The following is a 21,327-nucleotide window of genomic DNA, read 5'->3' on the forward strand; positions in this document are numbered from 1 at the left end:
GGGATATGTTAAGAGTAAAATTTAGGACTTTGACTGATCCCCCTCTAACCACTCACTCCTGTTGTCTCTCCTTCCCCCTGAGGAATTCTAATGCTTAACAAAAGACCATGAGATTTGATTTAAAATGTACATACCTCTGAGCATCCTCCGAGATTCTGAGTCTTTGGTCATGGTTGCCAGTGAGTGAGGGAGCACACTGCCACAGCTGTTGCTCTGTCCCAGGGGCAGGTGAGCCTGTGGGAACCAGGAGGGAACACTTCAGGCAAGCTGCAGGCCAAATGGCGCTTCAGGAAACGGCCATATCCCTGTTTCTAAAGCTCCTATCTAAGTAGAGGGCAGGGAAGGTAGTAGGTCTTTGCACTCCATTTATTGATGCTAAATGGTAAAGGCCAGTCACCGTCCCTCCCGAGAAACTCCATGGCAGTTTTGACATCACAGTGCTTCCTCCAATGGCAGCAATTCTAAAAGTGAAGATAGTTGGGGAAGACACTGTCCAAAATCACCTGAGAGAATGACTGAAAGTTCTTCGTGCATAAGGAGCAGAGGGCAGATGCAGGGTCAGGAATACATGCACACCATGCAAAAGGACAGGGAACATCTACACTTGTTGCAAATGCACTAATTTCCATCTACTCCCAGTTACCTAGTAGGCCGAAAACTGGAGAAACCTATTAATACCCTAGTGGTTTTAGCATTCTTTTTGTATAGCAAAGTCTTGCATGTGAATAAAATATACTCGAAGCACCAATTTATAAAATAGATTACAACAAAGTTACCCTGATTAAGGGCAGGGGAAGGGCTCAAAAGTCTGTCCCATTCAGAACCTCCTTCTCACTTGCCTCTTCCGTTTCTGCAATGACCCTTCAGGCATACCAGCAGAATGCGAGGGAGGATTTAGACGTCAGGCCACCAAGGTTCACGTCCCAGTTCTACTACGTGCCAGCCCTGGGCTCTTGGGTTAGTCACTCAGCTTCATTACACCTCAGTTTATCCATACATACAATTGGGATAATAATTAGTACCTCTACTGCATAGTGTTGCTGAGTTTTTAAATGAGACAATCCACATAAAAGGCTAAGCCCAGTGTGAGGCACATAGAAATGACTGAGTAAGTATTTGTTGCTATTATTCCTGGAACCCAGAGCCTGTATCCTGTCTTATTTCCAGATCTGGGATGCAGCCGTGGGAGTCTATCATGTAAGCGAATGCCACCTGTCACCTGTGTTGCAGTGCATACAATTCCAAATATCCTCTGAATAGGATAGAAAATGCAATTTAGTTATGATGTCCACCTAACAAGCAAATTGAATTATTTGTTTAGTATTTTTCTTAAAGGCCTTTGCATGTTGGTCAATTTAATGACAAGAAGACTCAGGAAACATGGAGCCCATGGTTCTTCCTGTGTCCTACCTTTGGGGCGGTGCTTCTCCCCATAGTAGCACTGCTGAAATGTGGGGAGATGGAAGGTGTGGTTTTCTTTCGAGGCAAAGTGTCACTCAGATAGAGGCCTTCTTTATGTTGTTTTTTCCTCTCTTCCAGACTTCTAAAGTGCTTTAAATGCAAATGTAAAGCAAAATAGCAAAACTTGACTAACTGAAACAGGTCACTGAAGAAATGAAGAATTATGCATTTACAAAGAAGTTTTGGAATTTTAACACAAAATTTTTAAAAAGTTATTCAACTTACACTGTGTTTACTAACAGATTTGAGCTAACATTTGGTTAGATCCTAGACGCTGGAAAAAATTGTCATTGAACCTAAAAAATTTTTTTAAATCCACCTTTCACTTTTTTAGTGCCTGCTGCCTTGGGTCCTCAGGAACTTACAAATTATTAGGAAGAGTGCCATGTGGATGGCAGAACAGTCAGGGGACAAAGCAAGTAAGCAGTGTCTCCCCTTCTCTGTCTGGACAGTGTGAGGAGGACAAGAAAGGGGAGAAGGGAGAGATGAAGAGAAAGAACAAGGAACAGGGAAGTCATTGGAAAGTTGTAATAGTATTTCAGTCACATAAATACACTCCAAGTCCACATAAAGTTTCCATATAAGGCATCTTTCTAGGTTACTTTATTTAAAAAGATCTTGGCCAAGGAGCCCCTACAGTAATCTCTCACATTTAAAAATCCTCTGGTTGACTATTTCATTTTTTTGTCAAATTTCTAAGGCAAGATTTTTGCCAACTTGAAATGTATTCAAATTTTTCTTGGCCTTCTCCCTAAAATGTCTTTACTAGTAAAGTGATTTCTCAATTAAAGGTTCTTTAGGTTTGACCATTTTAATACTAAGCTGAGGTTTTTGAAATGCATAAAAATTATTGCAAATTTGAGTTACCAAATTTATAAACAGTCTTTGGACATGCCAATCATGAAAAATATCTGCACTTTAAATTTAGAATTATCTGTTTATACTAGCTAATATTTATTAAGAGCTTACTATATGCCAGGTATAATGCTTTACATACGTTATCTCATTAAATTCTTATAATAATACTGTGAGGTAGGCACTATTATTATCCCTATATTACAGGTGAAGAATCTAGGGTGCAGAGAGGTTAAGTAAACTCACCCAAGGTCATGCCGCTAGAAGGTGGCAGAGCTGGAATTCACAACAAGCCATCATTACAGTGTCACACACTATAGTAATAATACTTTGCAGTTTGGTTGATTAATGCTCATTATACATAGAAAAATGACATCAGAGCACTCAATCTTGCTCCCACTATGACCAAATGTCACAAATTCTGAAATTCAAAACTTGACAATATTCCCTAACAGCAATTTAACAAAATAGGAAAGAAACACCATTGAAAATATAGTCTCAGTGATATTTGGTGAAAATAGCAGGTTTAAAAATTGTGATTGTTTTGCTACTAGAGATGTCTCTTACCCTGACTGAAGCTGTTAAAGGGATAAACATAACATCACTTATTTGATCCACCTTTCACCAATTCCCTTTTATATCAACCCAGGTGGCAGTAACCTGAAAGTCATGGGGAGATACAGTCCTTTAACAAAAGGTGATAGACAGTAAAGGTACCTCCAAGCAACATGAAGGCTGAGTATAGCAAACCACGGCCGGCCAATGCTAGAGATCTAGCACCCATGATTCTTTAGGATCTCTTGGGGCCAGATTCCCATAGAAATTTGATTATAATTGAAAGGGAATCTTGAAACAGATTTTTTTTTGACGACCTCAGCAGTAGTATAGATTGAGTGTCTAAAAGTAGAGTGACATTTAGAATAATAAATTATTTATTTAAAAATCTGGCCAATAAACACTGGACCAAATACACTACTTGTTGACCTTGGACAAGCTACTTAACTACACTGAGCCTCAGTTCTCTACACTTCAACATGGAGGTAATTTTTATTTCACAGGATTATTAGAAGGATGAAAAGAAATATCTATAAAATATTTAGCAAATTTTGACACACAGGGAATGCTGTCTATTATTTATGGTTTCAATAATGTATAATAAAAATATTTTTGTGTTGACACCGTAACTTTTTATACTGTAGATTTTATGGAAATACTTATTAGTATTTTGAGAAATAGCTGAGATACGTTGCAATATTTTGGTTGAATGGGAACTGAAGCATGTGGGCATGATACTTGCTCAAACATATGAAAAGCCAGGAGAGGACAATGAAGGTCTCAAAAAAAGTTTTTTTTTTTTTGAGACAGAGTCACCTGGGCTAGGGTCCATGGTGTCAGGCTAGCTCACAGCAACCTCAAATTCCTGGGCTCAAACAATCCTCCTGCCTCAGCTTCCCGAATAACTGGGACTACAGGTGCTCACCACAACGTCCAGCTAATTTTTTCTGTGTTTAGTAGAGACAGGGGTCTCACTCTTGCTCAGGCTGATCTCAAACTCCTGAGCTGAAGCAATCCTCCTGCCTCGGCCTCCCAGAGTGCTAGGATTACAGGTGTGAGCCACTACGCCCAGCCTCAAAATTTTATAATAATCCCAACACCCTTAGAATATACTAAATGTCCTTAAAAAAAAAAAAAAAAAAAAAAAAAAAAAAAACAGCAAAGGGGTATGCAACTTGCTTTTTTAAAAAAATACTTGTGGAAAAGTTGAAGAAAAGATTTCACATGAGTAACTTTGTTGTTGAGGTAAAACCCCCAAACTCTAAATACTAGTTCCTAATTACCTGTTGGTCCTGCGGCTGCTGCTGCCTTCTGTGTTTCTTAGCTGGTAGAGGAGGAGGTGTGTCATTTAAAGGTAAAGGATCGACAGATGTAGCCATGACTTCGGGCCATGGGGCTGATGTAGTTTGAATGATAGGATGAGGAGAAAGAGTGGAAGGAAACATAAATCCAGAACAGACAGGTGATCTTTGCTTTATAGGAGAAAGAAAAGGTACATACATGTCCATATGAAATGAAAGAATAAGATAAAGAAGTGAAATTGATAGTCTGATTGTTCTGTTTTGTTATATTTTAATTAAGAAGTCACAAATACGGGCAGTATCTTTCAATTTAGTCTCTTGTTAAAATCCCACATTGCAAGCAAGTTGGATCATTAGCAGATGTTTTAATTTACTATTATCGACCCACCTCAGAATGATTCAAAAGGCATATCATTTAAAAATGTTCATAATGCAAAACAAATGAAAAACAGAATCAAACTGGAAAGGTGATTCAAATCAACAACTTTAGAAAGTCTTTTTAATTTCTAAGCAATCTAGGTTAAAATGCTAAGACTTAGAGCTTATTTCTTTGAACTTCTTCTAGTACTCCACTATGTACCACAGATTTCCTGTTTTCTAGAATTTTAGTTGGTAGAGAAATACCCTCCAAACATACCAGTACCAAATTGGTATATTCTATAAACTCAGCGTCACTCTGACCCTCTGGCCAAACAGATGTATTATATTTGTCACACACACCCTGACGTTCCTCATTTTCAGTTGACGGTGAGTTAATTTCTGACCTGAGGAAAAGCGGTGAATGGACGGAACAGCATGCCTACACACCTCTTTGCTCTGTGGCTGGCTCACCAGCACAGCTGTGGCAGGCTCAGTGGCAACAGCGTCAGCATCAGCAGGGAACTGAGTGGAAGGGGATAGATTCGTGGAATTGCCACATGGCTCATTAATTTCATTTACACTGAGATAGCCCTAAAAGGAGGAATTCAGAAGTTATACACAAAGATAGCAAAAGCTGAGGCATGCGAGAGTATTAATGTTCCCAGTACAATGGAGTTAGCTTAGAGCGGCACAGCCAGATATCTGTGGTATTATCAAATGTTTCATTAAAGAAATAATCAGCAATTAAAATGGATTTATGTTGCTTAATCTTGAAAAATGGCATTCCGAACATTAAACATAATTTTTCTGATGGAAATCAAGGTAACTGTATATCATAAATAACCCAACACCTTCAATTTTAAAATATTCATAAGTATCCATTCATTTGGTTGACGGATTGAGGTTGTCGCTCCACATACATTTAAAATAATTGTACACCAAAGAAACTTGAGATGTAAAATTGGCAACGCAATCACTCACTCCCTAATTCAAGAGCCTTTTCCACAAACCTTCATTCTTAGATTTTTCCCTTCTTCTGTTTCCTGATGAATTAAAGTGTGAAGAAAAGTGGGCTGAGGGCTACTGGGTTTTGCACTAAGAAAACATCTATAAAACAGCAATTTATTTGTAATGGTATCTAGGTTTTGGGCAGCTCAACCAAATGAGACTAAAAAGGACACCTTCCCCTCATCCAGGGGAGCCTTCCCTAGCAAAACAAATGTGCATACGTGCATGCGCGCGCGCGCACACACACACACACACACACACACACACACACACGCACACACACACACACACACAGTCCTAAGGCGCAACTGCAGCTGGAGTGTGCTTTAATTCAAGATCGTTTCTCCAACTCCCAACTCTACCCTTGGGACAGAGAATTTCCAGTTATTTTTGAACTCAATAATTCAGTTCTGGCTTCAGCTTAGAGAAAATACCCATGAATCAAAATCTCCAAGAATCAAATGTCCTAAATTTATATTTGTGGAAAAGGCACTTGTAAATTGTCATGGAAAGTAATTATACAGACCCATCATGATTTTCACCACACCAGTAAAAAAGTGAAAAAAAGTGTATAAAATAACATCTCTCTTTTAAAAGTGAAACTGAGTTAAATTTGGCATGTAGATTCTTCTATTAGGCCATCGGTCCTTTCAAAAAGTGACTACGGGAAGGGAAGGTCTTGTTATGTCGGTGAAGCAAAATTTTCAGACTGAAAATCAAAGTTTTTACTGGTAACTTATAATTATAACAAAGTGGAGAAAGCTAGAGTGCTTATAAATTGACTTTATGAAGTCTTGCACTTCATAAAGGAGCATAGATACTTTGTAAAGTTTTATAAGGTTAAAAACTAAAGAAAGAAAGTAGTCAATTAGGTTGTTACATTTCATTTTATCTATGATAATGAATCTGAAAGAAAATTAATAAATTTGAGTTATTCTTTTGCTCAGTTGACAGTAGAATGCTTCAAAGCCAAGGTTTGAGTCCTTATGTGTCATAGACCATAAAACTTAATTAATTACTTCAAAAATGTATGCTGTTTGTCAAAAGTGGGAGCTCTTTTAGGTTATAAATTCAACTTTCCTTAAAAAAAGAAAAAAAAAAGAGAGAAAGGAGAGAGAGAGCAGAAAGACAGAAAAAAAAAAAGAAAAAACATCTTGAGAGTCAAATCTGCTTGATACATGAAAGAGAACACATAGCTACTCAACAAGCTCAAGAGTTGCAAATAAACAAAATAGTCAAGAAGCCAAATGTGCTCTTGACGCCAGGAATTCTGTAGGAAAAAAAACACCAATTCATTAATAGAAAAAAAGATTTTGTTCTTCTATTAGGAAATGAACAGACCTTGGAACCCATCTAATTCATTTGGATGCTACAAGATCTTCAAACTCAGCATGTCCAGAGTCAAACTCCAGATCTTCCTTCTTACCTATTCTTTCCCCAATCTGCCCTATCTCAGTAAAGGGTACTCACCACCCATCTCATTATGCCAACTGGAATAATGGTATAATTCCTGACACCTTTCTTTATTCACTTCATCTCCACATCCAATCTATTAACAAGAACTATAAACTCTACCTCCCAAATATATCCTAATCCAGCTAATTCTCTCCACTTCTTTGCCATTGCTCTAATTCAAGCCACCAGCATCTCCAGCCTACACTCTTGCAATCATCTCCATACTCGTTTCCCTGCATCTCCTCTTACTCCTTATGATCCAGTATTCACCCAGTAGCCCAGAGTGATCGTTAACAAATCGATATCAAATAATGTCATCTCCCTGCTTAAAACCACTTAACGGCCTCCCATCACACATAAAATGGGCATTTCTTTAACATGACTCACAAGACTTGCCCCCTCCACACCTCACTGACATTGTCTTATGCCACTACACTCCATTTACAACCATTCATTGAACCTTCTAGTTCCATGTTCTGAATAATGGAGAGAAACTATGAAACTGAATGATCTAATAAAGCTCTTGTAGAAATATTTCGCAAAATACTTCTGAGGTACACATTTAGTCACCCTTATTGTGATGAGCATTTTACTTCAAATACCTATACACACGCAAAAAATATTTTCTATGTAGGAATTCCCAACTCTGCTCTTTTTATTAGTAACTTATAAATAAAAGGTTTTTTTCAGTTATACAAATGTTTCTGTGGAAGCAAGTTTTTTCCTTAGCCTTTTAGAAAAAAGTTAAATATAAAGAAAACTATTTTTCTTCTCCATCAGGGTTATAATTTTCTGAATTAAAGTTAAAATAATCTGCCAGTGTGGCAGCGTAGCTCCTTAAGATATGTGGGAAAGAGTGGTGATGGGGACATGGAAAAGGTAGATATTTGGGATAAAGAGTGTGTACGGTTTAATGAAAATGGGAGTTTCCAATTTAGGGAAAATAATAGCAGAAGCAACAGTGAAGGGAAAAGATATACAAAAGAAAGAAACCAGACTATCTTTCCAAAGATAGTTTAAGGACATGTTCATGTTCTGTAAGACTCAGGAGAAAGGAAAGGAAAGTAAGAGAGGACAGAGAGTGAAAAAGGAGATTGTAGAAAGGAGAGGGGAGAATTTAAGTCTCATCTTGGTCCGGATCCTAAATTTTTTGAAACTTCAAGTTAACCCACACTGTCACTGCCCAGGAAAGTAGACACACACACACACACACACACACACACAATGTGCACCTGCATTGGACACAAAGCTAATCCATGAACTCCTCAAAGCATCAATAACGAAAGGCAGGAAAACCATCGAAGCATCAGGTGCTTTCATAAGTCATTTGAGTTAATGTTTTTACTCTTCAGCTAATCGCATAAAACTGAGGTACATCTCCTGATTTCTAAGGCGATAGGAGTGGACATGTAAAATCATGGCTTACCTCTTTTAGAGTATTGGGGTTAACAGGAAACCCTTTACCCCCAGAGAGGCTTGAGTATTTCTTTTCCAAATTACAAAGATTCTCCTTTTCCTGAAGGAACATAAAATCTATTAAGCTTAGAGTCAACCTTGGATACAACTAAGGAACACAGCAACTTTACAATAGAGAAAAACATCAGCATCTCACCTACTTTCCCCATTTCTAGTTCCTCCTCCTCATACTTAGTCAAAACTTCAAATTGTATACTAAAGATCTCACCTTCCACTAGCCAATATGATGCATGAGTTGTTTTCAAACATCCTTAGCTGTATAACGTTTCATTGATGGTAAATTTTGTAGAGTGACAGCATGTTTAAAAAAAAGGAGCGAGCTGCTCTAGTTGAAGCCTGAATGAAAGGAGGAGCCCCCAGAGTCCCTCTCAGCCCTTATCTTTTGCATATTCTCTAAAGTCATTTCTTTAATCCTCCTAAGCAACACACAATCATGTGCCTTCTTGTGATGTAGTATCACAAGCTAGTGATATATTTTCTTTTGGCAACTTGATGGTGTAAGCTTTTATGTTTGGGTCTATGATCCATCTTGAATTAATTCAGTGTTAAACAACCTTTAGGAAAAAATTTTAGGGGTCACGTGTTTTATTTATTGGGATATAATTTACATACAGTGGAATGCACAGATCTTAAATATATAATCTGATGAATTTTAATAAATGGAACAATATCCCAAACAAGATAAAGAGCATTTCTTCACCCCAAGCATTTCTCATGTCATCTACCAGTCAATCTCCACCCCCTGGGCAAGCACTACTCTGATTTCTACGGCCTTACACTAGTTTTGCCTGTTCTTGAGCTTTATGTAAATGGAATAATAAAATATGCACTCCTTTGTGCTGCCTTCTTTCACTTTGTGGTGCTACATACGTAAGTAGTTCATTTTTGAGGAGTACTGTATTACATAAATATACCCCAAAATTTGCTTATCCATGCTCCTACTGATGGATATTTAGGTTATTTCTAGTTTTGTTGGCTATTAGCAAAAAAAGGACCTTAAACAGTCTCGTATCAGTTTTTTATGAAGACGTGTTTCCATTTTTATTGTGTAAATATCTAGAAGTGGAGTGGATGTATATCTAAGGATATGAAATAAGCTTCCAAGGAGTTCTCTGAAGGGGTTATACATGTTACACTCACATCAACAGTGCATGAAAGTCCTAGCTGCTCCATATCCGCATCAACATTTGAAATTTTACTTTTTAACTTTAGTCATTTTAGTTGGTATGAGGTGGAATCACATTGTTGTTTTTATATTTCCTTGATGACTAATGGTAAGTATTTTTCCATGTGACTTACTAGTCCTTCATATATCTTCTTTTTAAAACATTTATTAATATTTAGCTATTATTATTGAGTTGTAATAGTTTCTAATATGTTCCGGATATAAGCCCTTTTTCATTTCCTTTAAGAAATCTTTGTTTCCCAAGGCCGTGAAGGTGTACTTGTACTCTTATGTTTTATTTTGGAAGTTTTATAATTTTAATTGTTATATTTAGGTCTGTGATCTGTCTTGAATTAATTTATGCATATGGTGTGAGGATGTTAAGGTTTATTTTTTTCCACATTTACCCAATTCATCCAGCACCATTTGTTGGAAAGACTTTTCTTTCCCAACTGAATTTTTTAGTGCCTTTGTCAAAAATTAATAGACAGTATATGTATGGTTCCATTTCCGGACACTCAGTTCAAGTCTATTGATCTATATGTCTATTGTTTGCCAACACCACACTGTCTTAAATATTATAGCTTTACAGTAAACCTTGAAATCACACAGCACAAACCCTCCAATTTTATTCTTCTGTTCAAAGTTGTTTTGGCTACTCTAGGCCCTCTAGGTTTTCATATACAGTTGATTCATATGAATTGTGGCAGTTGTGTTCTATAATGTTGCCACAAACACTGAACCATTCCTCCTAACAGAAATATAAGGTTGGCTCCTGTGAGCCTCTGGTCACAACATGTTCATCAACTGATCAATACGGAACTTTGTTTTATGTGTGTTTCTGTTTGAAGACATCTTATTTAATAAATATTGTTGATTCATTAATATTAAACTGACAGCCAGTAGCTCTATAACTCATGCCTGAATGGAGGTTATCTAACACACATATTTTCTCCATAAGGCATATCACAGCCTTCCTGTGTTTAGGAACATTTAACAGCACTTTAGCATTATGCTTCAGAGGCATTTTAAACAGCAAAATCGCCCCAAAAAGCATACAAAAATGTGAAAACATGGCACCAAACAGTTCACGAAAAGGATACATTTTTACAGTATGAGAGATGAAACAAGAAGACAACCTCGTTCAACTTTAGGTGGGAACATGCGTGCTGGACAACTCAATTTTGAGTTGAACAAGGTTGTCTTCTTGTTTCTTCTCTTACCACTCTGTGCATTTCTGTGAATGCCTAGACTGCAAAAGCATATTGATTCCGGGTCAACAAATGCATTTTAGAAAGTAGGCAAAAATCACAAATGTGGGGTTCTTCAATAATAAGGATCAACTGTAAATTTTAGCACCAATTTATCAATTTCTACAAAAAAATCTGTTGGGATTTTGTCTGGGATTAAAATGTATCTATAGCTCAATTTAGGAAAGTAAAAAGAGTAATACTTATGGACCATAATTTTTATAATCAAATTATATTTTATATATATTTTAGTGAGGAAATGTTATACTGTGATTACACTTACCTATTTTAAGAAACCTATTGCTAAATTTTTTTGCTAAAATTTGAAAAACTACTTAAATACTACGTACCACAATATCTAATTAAGCTATGCCTTTGAATATTGTGTGCAAAGGGTAAAATGGCAATGGGGAGGCTAATGGCGACAGATTTCAGCCCCGGAGCAGGGGACAGGGAAGGGAAATAGAACTCCATTCAGAGATTTCTAGGCGCTAAAAAAGCAGGAAGAAGGAAGCTGTCAGGGATCTGTGTGGGCTGCAGAGGCACACCAAGTGGACTCATAATTCCATGTGAAGGAACATTTCATCTCTCTTATTAATCTAAAAATAGCTAAGAAGGGAATACTTATTTCTTCCGAGTGGGACCATGGTACAGCCTCAACCTTTAATCCTTCCTTCTGAATTTGGTCTTTCTCTGCACCACATTCTGGGTCTAGTACATATTTTTGTGACCCCAAATATCACATTTCTAAGGTAGTGGCCCAAATGTAGGGTTCAGATCTGAGACTTTAATGTCTGGTGTCTTATCCCTGAAATCACACCAGGGACCCTGTCAGAAAGTTAGGCTATGGCTTGTCTTTGGGCAAAGGAATCCCTCTACATGGAGTCACTTTAGGTGCTAGGATGAGGACATAGTCCCTTTGGTGAGGATAATCTTGCCAACCCTCTAACCATACCATATGGAGTGTCTACCTACCTAATTAAATCAAACTAAATCCAGTATGACATTTGCTAAGAAGACCCACCCACAAATAATTGGAGTTCAAAACATCAGAGAAGCTGAGCTAAAATATTTGACAGTAGCAAAAAGAGCATTTTTCCTTAAGCCAACCCTAAATGGGTAATAAAATATATTTTAACTATTTGATGAAAAATAGGATTTTTTAAAAAAGAAGAAAATCAGAGAAAAAAATACAGATTTTTCATAGTTTAGGCTTTTACAATGTGGAAAAAACATGAAGAAAATATCCTTGCTATTTTCTGAATTGTAGTTAATTGTTCAGAGTAATCAGCTTATTAATGTGGAGGATTAAATAAAAAGATATATAAAAGTCTTCCTTAAATTATGAAGGCATTCACTATTAAAAGGCATTTTACTTTGAGGGAGGAAACTTCCCTGAAGTGGGAAATTATTTTTTATTGCTACCAGTGCTGAAAAGAAAATACTTACTCTTTGTAACATCATTATTAAATTATTCTTTTCTTTCACGAAATGATCTTGTTCTCTCTGAGCCTGCTGAACAATGTGATTGGCTTGCTTTTTCAATGCAGAAATTTTTTCCTGAAGGAAAAGAGATAATCTTAGGAAGATGTACATTAGACATTCAAAGATTTGCTAGTCTGTCCTGGAAAAAGCAGTAAAGGTTTTTATAACTGGAATACTAGTGATCGCATTTTAGTTGATGGTGGGCAATAATTATTAGCTAGAGATTATGAGGCATTTTCTTTGACCTACCAAGCTCGATCCTTTCTTTACTTAAGGCCGATATAGTTCAAGTGATTTAAAATCTATTTTGAAGCACCCAGAAGTCAACAGGAAATCTTGTTTTAGACTATCAGTGACTTTTTTACATCATCTTGGGAGACGCCTCATGGGAAAAACCGAGAATTTAAGAAGTCGCCTTCTCCGTCTTTCCTTCCCTCAATTTTATCAGTTTAATACAGAGCCCTGGGGTGTGATTCTAAATTCTAGAACAAAAGCTGAATTCTGAGCAGGACATCGAGGTGCTAGGGGTTGAGTGGAGTCAGTAGTAATCCCCACAGCATTCCACTAGGCTATGGCTAATAGTAATAAGCTGTCAATCAGCTTTGAGGACTATTGAGCAATGAAAACAGAAAATTCCAAAACAGACTTTGTTCGTAGAATTATTCTGAATTAGTTACTATGATTGCACAAGGAAGTAATTTAAACTAAATATCTGAATTCCTGATTTTTTCTGCCTTAGTTTTCATATAAATGAAAAAAAATGGATATTATTCAAAAATGCATCTACAGCATTATGTAACAATGACTATACAATGTCTCGATTTATCTAGTTCGGAACACCATTTAGCACATACATGGCAGGCTCCATAATCTGCCAAATGTGATATGCAGATATAAAGATATGTAGCAGACACACACCATCCCTATGTGAAGGATAACTATTGTCACGTAGAGAGAAGCATATTTTGATTTTTCACACTGAATGACAGCTGGCAAAAGTACCTTTCTAGTAACAATGTTCCGTTGATATTCAGCCACTTCACGCAGGAGCTGTTGGGTCAAATTCTCCTTTTCCTCATCCAGACGGCTCTCATGTTCAAGCTGCTGGAACTCCAGGTCTTCAAAGTGTTTGCTTTCAACATCCAACAGGTCAGCATCCTTTGGAGAAAAGAGAATGAACACAAGACACACCAGGATGGCTATAGCCTTCTTAATGTGAAGAAACAATTATTAAACAGCCAAGATGATCGTTCCAGTTACAATTCTGACCAGGGTTAGAACACGATAATCCTCTCTCTGGAGTTAAACCCCGTAACAGTGAATGTTAGAATAGAATTGAAAGGGGCGTCGTGGGGGTGGGCAGCATTTATTGCACCATCAGTTTTAGACTGCTCTGTGGATGTAAGAATTCTTGCTTTAAACCCACTAGGGGGTTTAAAAATGGATAGTGAAGTATAAAAAGAATTCTGTAAATAATCTCAGCACAATCTACAGCCCAAATTTTGACATAGTCGAGAAAATTCTTCTTTTCCACAACTTTTCATATGAAATGAGATTTTAATATAGAGATTAAAGGAGTCAGAAACTGGCCTACACACAGACTAGAGGTCTCTCAGAGGGATACATGTACCCCAGAGGGCACGCAATACAGTCCATTGGGATGTGAGGAGAAAATGTTAGACCTTCTTTACACTTACTTTCAGTTTTTTCTTTTCTTTGTAAGTTTCTCAATAAATGTTCTCCAATGTATATACAAGTAGGATAGAAAATGTACATAATTTTAAATGTATACATTCTTTGAGCATTTATGCAATATATATATTTATAATAATATGACATATATAATATATGTAGGGCATGCATGCTCAAATAATTTTAGTGAAGGGATAAGCAATAAAAATCATTTGGGCATGGATTCCGGGTGATGATGATGTGTCAGTGTAGGTTTGACAATTTTAATAACTGCACCAAGCTGGTGGGGAATGTTGGTAATGGGGGGAGGATGTGCACATGTGGGGGCAGAAGGAACATGGGGAATCTCTGTATTTTCTGCTCAATTTTGCTATGAATCTAAAACCACTCTAAAAAATAAAGTCTATTTAAAACATTTGGAGATTGAGGTTCTTGAACCAGGCTTCTATGAACCCATTAAAATTATTTATACATCTTTTTACTGGAAAGAGGAGAACCAAAGCTTTCGTCAGGCACAAAGGGTGACTCAAAAGGTTAAGCATCATTGCTCTGAGAATAATTTTGAGGACATTTAAGGAAGAGCAGAATCATGAAAATCAGATGGCCTGGAAAAGGCATCCTCCAACCTATGAGATACTTGAAGACAGGGATGTAGTCATGCAACTGCATGCACATTATATAGGTAATTCTCCAATCTACTTTTTTTAAAAAAAACCCTTCTTTTTGGAGACTTTGAATAATTATAAATGTGATATGTGCAAAACATTTTTAAAAAATGTAACTTATAACTAATCTATGGCCAAAGGAGGAGGCAGCTGAACTATGTGGCTCATAGCTCTACGTAGCTAAAATAGGCAGAGTATTTTTTTATTGTTCAATCAAATCATAAAAGAGAGTTGGATAAATAATTATATGATAAATCATCTCTATATCACTGTTTAACCCCACCCCCACTCTGGATTTTACATAAGTGATAAAGTAAGCCTTTTGATAAAATAGAATATATTTCTATCCTCTGCAATAAATTTTATTCTAGTGATGATTCACAGAAGGGCCATCAGCTACCATGTAATTGTAACCAACACTATAGCAACAAGACTATCACGTCAACACAGACTATAGATTCTCAAAGTTTAAGAGCAGGAAAAAACACAATTTGAAAAACATATTCAGCATTTCATTTTATTTGGCCAAAAAAGAATGTAGTCTCAATTTCAAGTTTTTGGTTGACATTTATAAGACATTTCATGTTTATAACTTCTAAAGGAATTAATGAATTAAGGAATTAAGAGATATTAATAACTCAAGTGCTGTGTCTTGAAGTAATATCTGTAGTTTTAAAATAATATATCAGCTGAAATATTTACTCATATAGGCACACACATTCAAGTTTTTAAGGTTTTCCAGTTAAGCTTGGTTTGTGGTCAAAGATTACTGAGATAAAAAGTTTAGTAAGCCCTTTTTTGGCATATAAATAATCTTCACTCAAAGTGGCATATAGCTCACAATATATACACTATGCAGTCAGCTGCTTATTCTGTATCTGGTTAATATGCAACATGTGCTATTTTAACCCTGCATGAAAGTCACAGAGTCACTGATTTATTTGTAGTAAATATTTAAACCACTGCAAGAAAATAATAGCACACTAGGTAGGAAAGCTGAAAATGAAGCTAAGCTGGGTTCTCAGATTCTGCAGATACAATCATCTGATCAAATTATCTAAACCATTAAAATGTATGTGTATATAAACTTATGCTCTGAAAGAAAAACTATTTGGGAGGACATAAAAACTTTTAAAAGATTTTAGATAAGAGTAAGAATTCAGAGGATTGAATTTGGGGGCAAAAGTAGTTTAATTGAGCCCTGAATAATATACACAGGAAGCCCAAAGTCAAGTTCATGACTAGTTGAATGAAAATTTTAACTACACTTCACTCATTAAAAGAACATTACAAATCTTTACTGGCTAGCGAGCTCAAAGGCCAGGCATGAAAAGAAATAAAACAGCTGCACTAAAGAAAATTCTACATAATTTCTTTTCTTTCTAATAAAGCTTTTGAGAATTTATATAGCAGAAGTTTACATGCAGTTCTTTATGTTTTCTTTGCTAATGGAGGGATAGAAAGAAGAGAATGGATGTGGTATGGCCAGGAGTGATTGTAGTTAAAACAGTTCAAAACCAACTCTGGAACAAATTTAAATGGGGTTCAGGGTTTGTTAACTTTTCACCATTTTATGCTCTACAATCAAACACTTTAACTGCATACTTCTGGAACATGGAAAAAAACAATAGAAATCATTTAGTCCAACCTCCTCATTTCATGTACGATGAGTATACTGAAGCCCATAGAGGCTGAACGACTTGTCTAAGACTAGTAAACTAATTTTAGAGCCAGTGATAGAAAAAAGGTCTTTTAATTGTAGATACGGACAAAACATTTTTTAAAAATCAAGAGACCAAAATCAACCATTCAGTTGAGTAAATATCAAAAGCACAAGAAAACTGTCCCAGCCAGGTGTCTGTCTCTCCCACTTAGTAGTGGACCCTAACCTTACAAATTAAAGACTCATTTAAATTCATCTTTCTTTTCCACAATATTAGTATCTGAGGGATTGGTGAGCCTATATCAATCAACAACATACCATCCACAGGCCATGAATCCAACATCAGATGAAAACTATACTCTGACCCTAACGTAATGATTTAGAGGTAAGAAGCCCAGCCATAAGTTCATAATGTTTTATATACAAAATTATTCTACAATTCCAGCTTAAGTATTTGAGACAGCATGCAGTTTAAGAAAATAATTTTCCTCCTATTTATTTGCTTTTTGTTTTGTGTGACTTGCCACCTAATGAAGTTAGTTGTCATAAAATCAACATTATTGAGTCTAGTTTAAACACCTTAGGGAAAGCTTTGTAATGAAGTGGTATTTTGTAGTGTTTGAAGTCTGAAGGGAAATAACTTGTGATAACACAGGAAGTTCCTAGAATGAAGGGACTTCTCATGAAGTAAGTGAACTTTTCACTGATTAAGCCAAGGCACCAGTGAAGAATCACACCAGTCCTCAGCCCTGGAAAATAGACTTAGCAGAGCTCTTAATAATCAGGTGAACAGCAGCTACCACAAGCCAGTTATCTCTCCTGAGGAAAGGGGTTTTATGATAAGAATTTTACACTCTGCTTGAAGAGGAAAGGGAAGGAGTCTCTGCCTTCATTTAATGGAACAGACTGTCTGCATCATTTCCTTTCTTCTTTTGTAGTCAAAAATCCTTAGAACACCTACAAATTTGTGAGATATCCTACAGAATCTAGATTAAGCAAACAGTAATTATTTATATTAATCTGAGTCCAGGTTAACCAATAGATTCCATTGATTATTAATAGGCTCTACCAATTTTTATTTGATGCAATGTTTATAAAGAACACAAACAATAAATGGACAATTAGAAGAAGGGAAGAACAAAATATATATATGCTGCTGACTGTAAATGAAGAATTATGACAACCATGTAAAATCTTTAGCAATAAGGATAGTTAAAAAAAATAGTGAGCAAATATAAAGATCAGTTCCCCCATCCCTCTTGTGAACTGGCACAAACATAAATCACAAACTGAAATAATTTTTTAAATACTAGTTTTTTTCCTATCATTTTTATCACAAAATGTCCAGAGAATTGTCACAGAGAGATGGGAAGATTTTTATTCTTACAGCAAATTCAGCTCTATATAATAAAGTGGAAAAAAGGGGAAGAAATATTGTTAAAACTTTCTTTGATCCAACACTTGTAAGAAATAATACTAAAACCGTTATACTGCAATTTAACCTCTCTATTGGATGTTCTTTATTAAGATGCTTTTAACCTCTGCAATACATTGAAAATTTTAATTGTTATTTTTCATTATCTGGTGATGTTCTCAGAGATATCAAATATTTTTATATTAAAGGGCATCTTAAAAAACATCAAGGGTGTGCTCTCTTAGCTGAGTTTTCGACTTGCCCATTCCAAGAAGGTTCAGAGGGAATAACATGAATGGTACTAGCCTTTTCTACTCACGTAGAATCATAAATTACTACTCACTTAGGACAGATTACTACTACGTGACTCCTTTAGAGGTCCAAGACTGTTAGTGACTGCTTCCCCAGGATCACAGTTTAGCTGGGCTGCTGTTTAGAGGAAACAACCCAGTTGTCAAGAGACTATAAAATATTAAATGGCTGTGCCAGTGTTTGTGAAATTATCCACGTAGGAAGTCTTACTTTCAGAAGATAACCAGTGCAGTTATGTTAAACACTATGAACATTAAGGACTGGCGAATAACCTGGTAAAGTTTAACTAGAAGGTCTATGCTGCATCAAGTTCTTAAAAATTACGAAGCTCGTATGAGAAGACGTTGAGGGCACTGGCAATGCCCTGCCTTTCAGTCTTGGTGTTTAATTGTTGTGATCATGCTAATGAGTTCAATGTCACTAAGAGCAGGAAGAGAAAGAAAAACAAAACGATGGCTGGTGATGGAGAGCAAATCAGAAAATAGGATAATTTTTAGACAAGAGTATAAAATAAAGCTAAAGAGAAAAAACATGCAAGGGCAAACAGGACTCATGATGAAGCAAAAATGCAGGGGAAGATATCAGTTGACTTAAATGCTACAATCTTGGTGTCGGTTACAAGTCAGAAATAGCTCTCTTTTGTTATAAAAAATGACTCCAGAAATGAATTTGCATTATAAATTAGTGAAGGATTCTAACAAGGAATTTTTTAACTGATTGGCATGGAATAATATATACTTTCAGCATGCATATTTCTATTTAAAATGTATCTAATGATTAGAACTTATGTAAATTTATGCTATGTGAAGTAATAAGTCATAGGTAAGTGGAACTTAATTGATAAAAACAAAAAGCAAAATAACTGGTGCATTCCTGTTTGCTACTGACCCTCTTCAGTTGTTGTTGTAACTGTTCCCTCATGGACTCAGGACAATTGTCCAGCTGGGTCTTCTGCTCGGAGTAAAGCTCCTGAAGCCTCTCTAGTTTTTCCCTTTCAGCATCAAGCTTTACCTTCTCCTGAAGTTCAGAAATCAGAAAATAGAAGAATAGAAATTACCTTCACACCCAAGCAGGTGCTAGTGAACATTTCCCAGGGATAACACAAACAAACATATACAAACTCTAGACATTCCATGAATGTAGAAACATATTTGGTTAGTAGCTAGGATAAAGGGGTATAAGTAGAAGTTAAGACCAGGGGGCCTGTTTTGTGCATTCTTAAAACACAGTCCACTTCGCTGGGCATTGCTATGACCCCCCTGCCCTCCCTCCCTCCTTCCTGCCACCACGTTACAAAAGCAGGGGAAGCAATGGCAATGTTGAGTGTTGGTCAATGGCCAAAAAACAACAAAAGAAATGCCAACCAAATTCATAAGCCAATCTTGCCAAGAGAACCAGACAAAGGCATTGACCTCAAGTACTGTCACGGTCCAATTCGCTTGAGGTATTTGCTAAGCAAGTTTTGGAAATTATTGAGATTTTGTTCTCAGGTCAGAGAACTCTTAGGAGCACTAGTTGATAGCCTGGTCAACTCAAATAGTTCGAAGCTATTTGGAAAACTTCAGAGCTTCAGCAATTAGAAAATCTTACTCTAGGGAGAACATTGAATGCAAGGGCTGAGAGAGCTAGGAAAAGTGCACCACTGACAAAGCAGCAAGGGGAGCCGGATCAGGCACCTCCAACATGCCAACATGGGACAGTGACTGGAAATACAGACATCCTTGCAATGACTGACATAAAAAATAAATTGAAAAACATAGACAGTGAAAAAAAGAAAAGAATGCCCTGGAGTCATAGAAGAGAAGATAAAGAAGACAATACTAAATCCCTTCCAACTCACACATGCCAAAGTGACCCTAGACGTTCTTCAGGATATAACAGCAAATACTCTAATACAGTGATTACGTGGCCTTCCAATGCCACATCTTAAATAGAGAAACAAAACTTCAATTCATTTGGCATCAGTCTTCCCAACTTGTGTTCCCTTTATGATGCTCTGAACCCTTGAGACACATCTTAGACATGATTCTCTCCTTGTCTACCACCCTCCGCCTAAATAAAAGCACTTTATGAAGCACTTCAACAATTTGACCCCCAGTAAGTGAAATGATCACCACCTTCTTTTCCTTATTTTCATTCTGTGTAAACTGGTAGAAATAAAACTACCTTCTAAGCATATTACAGAAGGAGTTTTTTTAAAGGACAAAGCTCTGAAATAGTCCTATGAAATTATCCTTACTATAATTTTTTTATCCAAATGGCCATGATTTCCTGTATAAACATCTATATGTAAATGTATGTATAAAAGATGTTATGGTTTCAACCTAAACCTTTATGACATCAACACCTGTACCATTTCACTCAAGTCTCCATTTTTTACTTAAATTTTAAAATTTCAAGGGCATTTCAGCAATGTATATTTAGCTTTACAAATGTATTGTTCTTAAAATAAATTCAAAAGACATAAACCTGAGACTCCTACTTCATATATCAATCTAAAATGATGCTACAACAACTTAAACTTTAACAGACTACAAACAAAGTTTCTTCAACCTTTAACAGTAAGTTTGCACACTGGGCACACCTATTATACAAGAGTTGGAGAAAGCAGTGGTATCATTAACAGAAAAAAGGATTTCCACATGTTCATCCATAATAAAACTGAAATACTCATGCTGGTTTAGATTTAGTCTTTATTAATAGTTTTCAGAATTAATAATTTTTTCTTTAATAAAATCAGCAGTACTTGTTATTTTTTGGCTAAGAAATGTGTTCTTTCCTGTGTGTGTGGATCAAAGACTGCCCTATTTACACAGCAAAAGAATTTTATCCAAAAAGAGTTCTATTTCTAGATATTGTATCACCAGACTTTGTAGCAACTTTAGTTCCAAACAGAAAGTTTAAAAAAAAAAGAAGACTATTTATTATAATTAAATACCACATGTGCAGAGCCCTTGAATTTAATGCTCTGTTCGATAGAAAACATTGATACAGTATTTGATAATATAGAAAGCCACTGTCCTAAAACATAGGTCGTAGGTCTGAAGAAATAACCAAACTATTCTCCTGTCGATCTCAATTTGTTTATTGTTAATAACAAACTCAAATAGACAACTAACAAAAAATACCTTATGTTTACATAATGCCTTCCTTCTGAGGTGCTCAAAACGTTTCACGATTCCATACAAGGGGGTAGCTAGCAGAATTGTG

The 21,327-nt window shown here is 36.2% G+C and overlaps 1 protein-coding gene across 2 annotated transcripts in view; it reads right to left on the minus strand.

The window, feature by feature from the left end:
- Window positions 1–21,327, minus strand: part of PHLDB2 (pleckstrin homology-like domain, family B, member 2) — a 128,137-nt gene that overhangs the window by 34,638 nt on the left and 72,172 nt on the right. Inside the window, exons 6-12 of one of the 2 annotated variants that reach the window (XM_012652267.1) lie at window positions 19,006–19,134; window positions 13,374–13,529; window positions 12,336–12,446; window positions 8,422–8,511; window positions 4,980–5,123; window positions 1,411–1,551; window positions 135–234 (exon numbers count right to left, since the gene is read on the minus strand). In XM_012652267.1, coding sequence (XP_012507721.1) covers window positions 135–234; window positions 1,411–1,551; window positions 4,980–5,123; window positions 8,422–8,511; window positions 12,336–12,446; window positions 13,374–13,529; window positions 19,006–19,134 — 871 coding nt within the window. The remainder of the gene's footprint in view (window positions 1–134; window positions 235–1,410; window positions 1,552–4,979; window positions 5,124–8,421; window positions 8,512–12,335; window positions 12,447–13,373; window positions 13,530–19,005; window positions 19,135–21,327) is intronic. The other variant, XM_012652268.1, reaches the window with a different exon arrangement.

The sequence above is a fragment of the Propithecus coquereli genome, unplaced genomic scaffold (assembly GCF_000956105.1).
Source record: "Propithecus coquereli isolate 6110/MARCELLA unplaced genomic scaffold, Pcoq_1.0 Scaffold386, whole genome shotgun sequence".
Classification (NCBI taxonomy): Eukaryota; Metazoa; Chordata; class Mammalia; order Primates; family Indriidae; genus Propithecus; species Propithecus coquereli.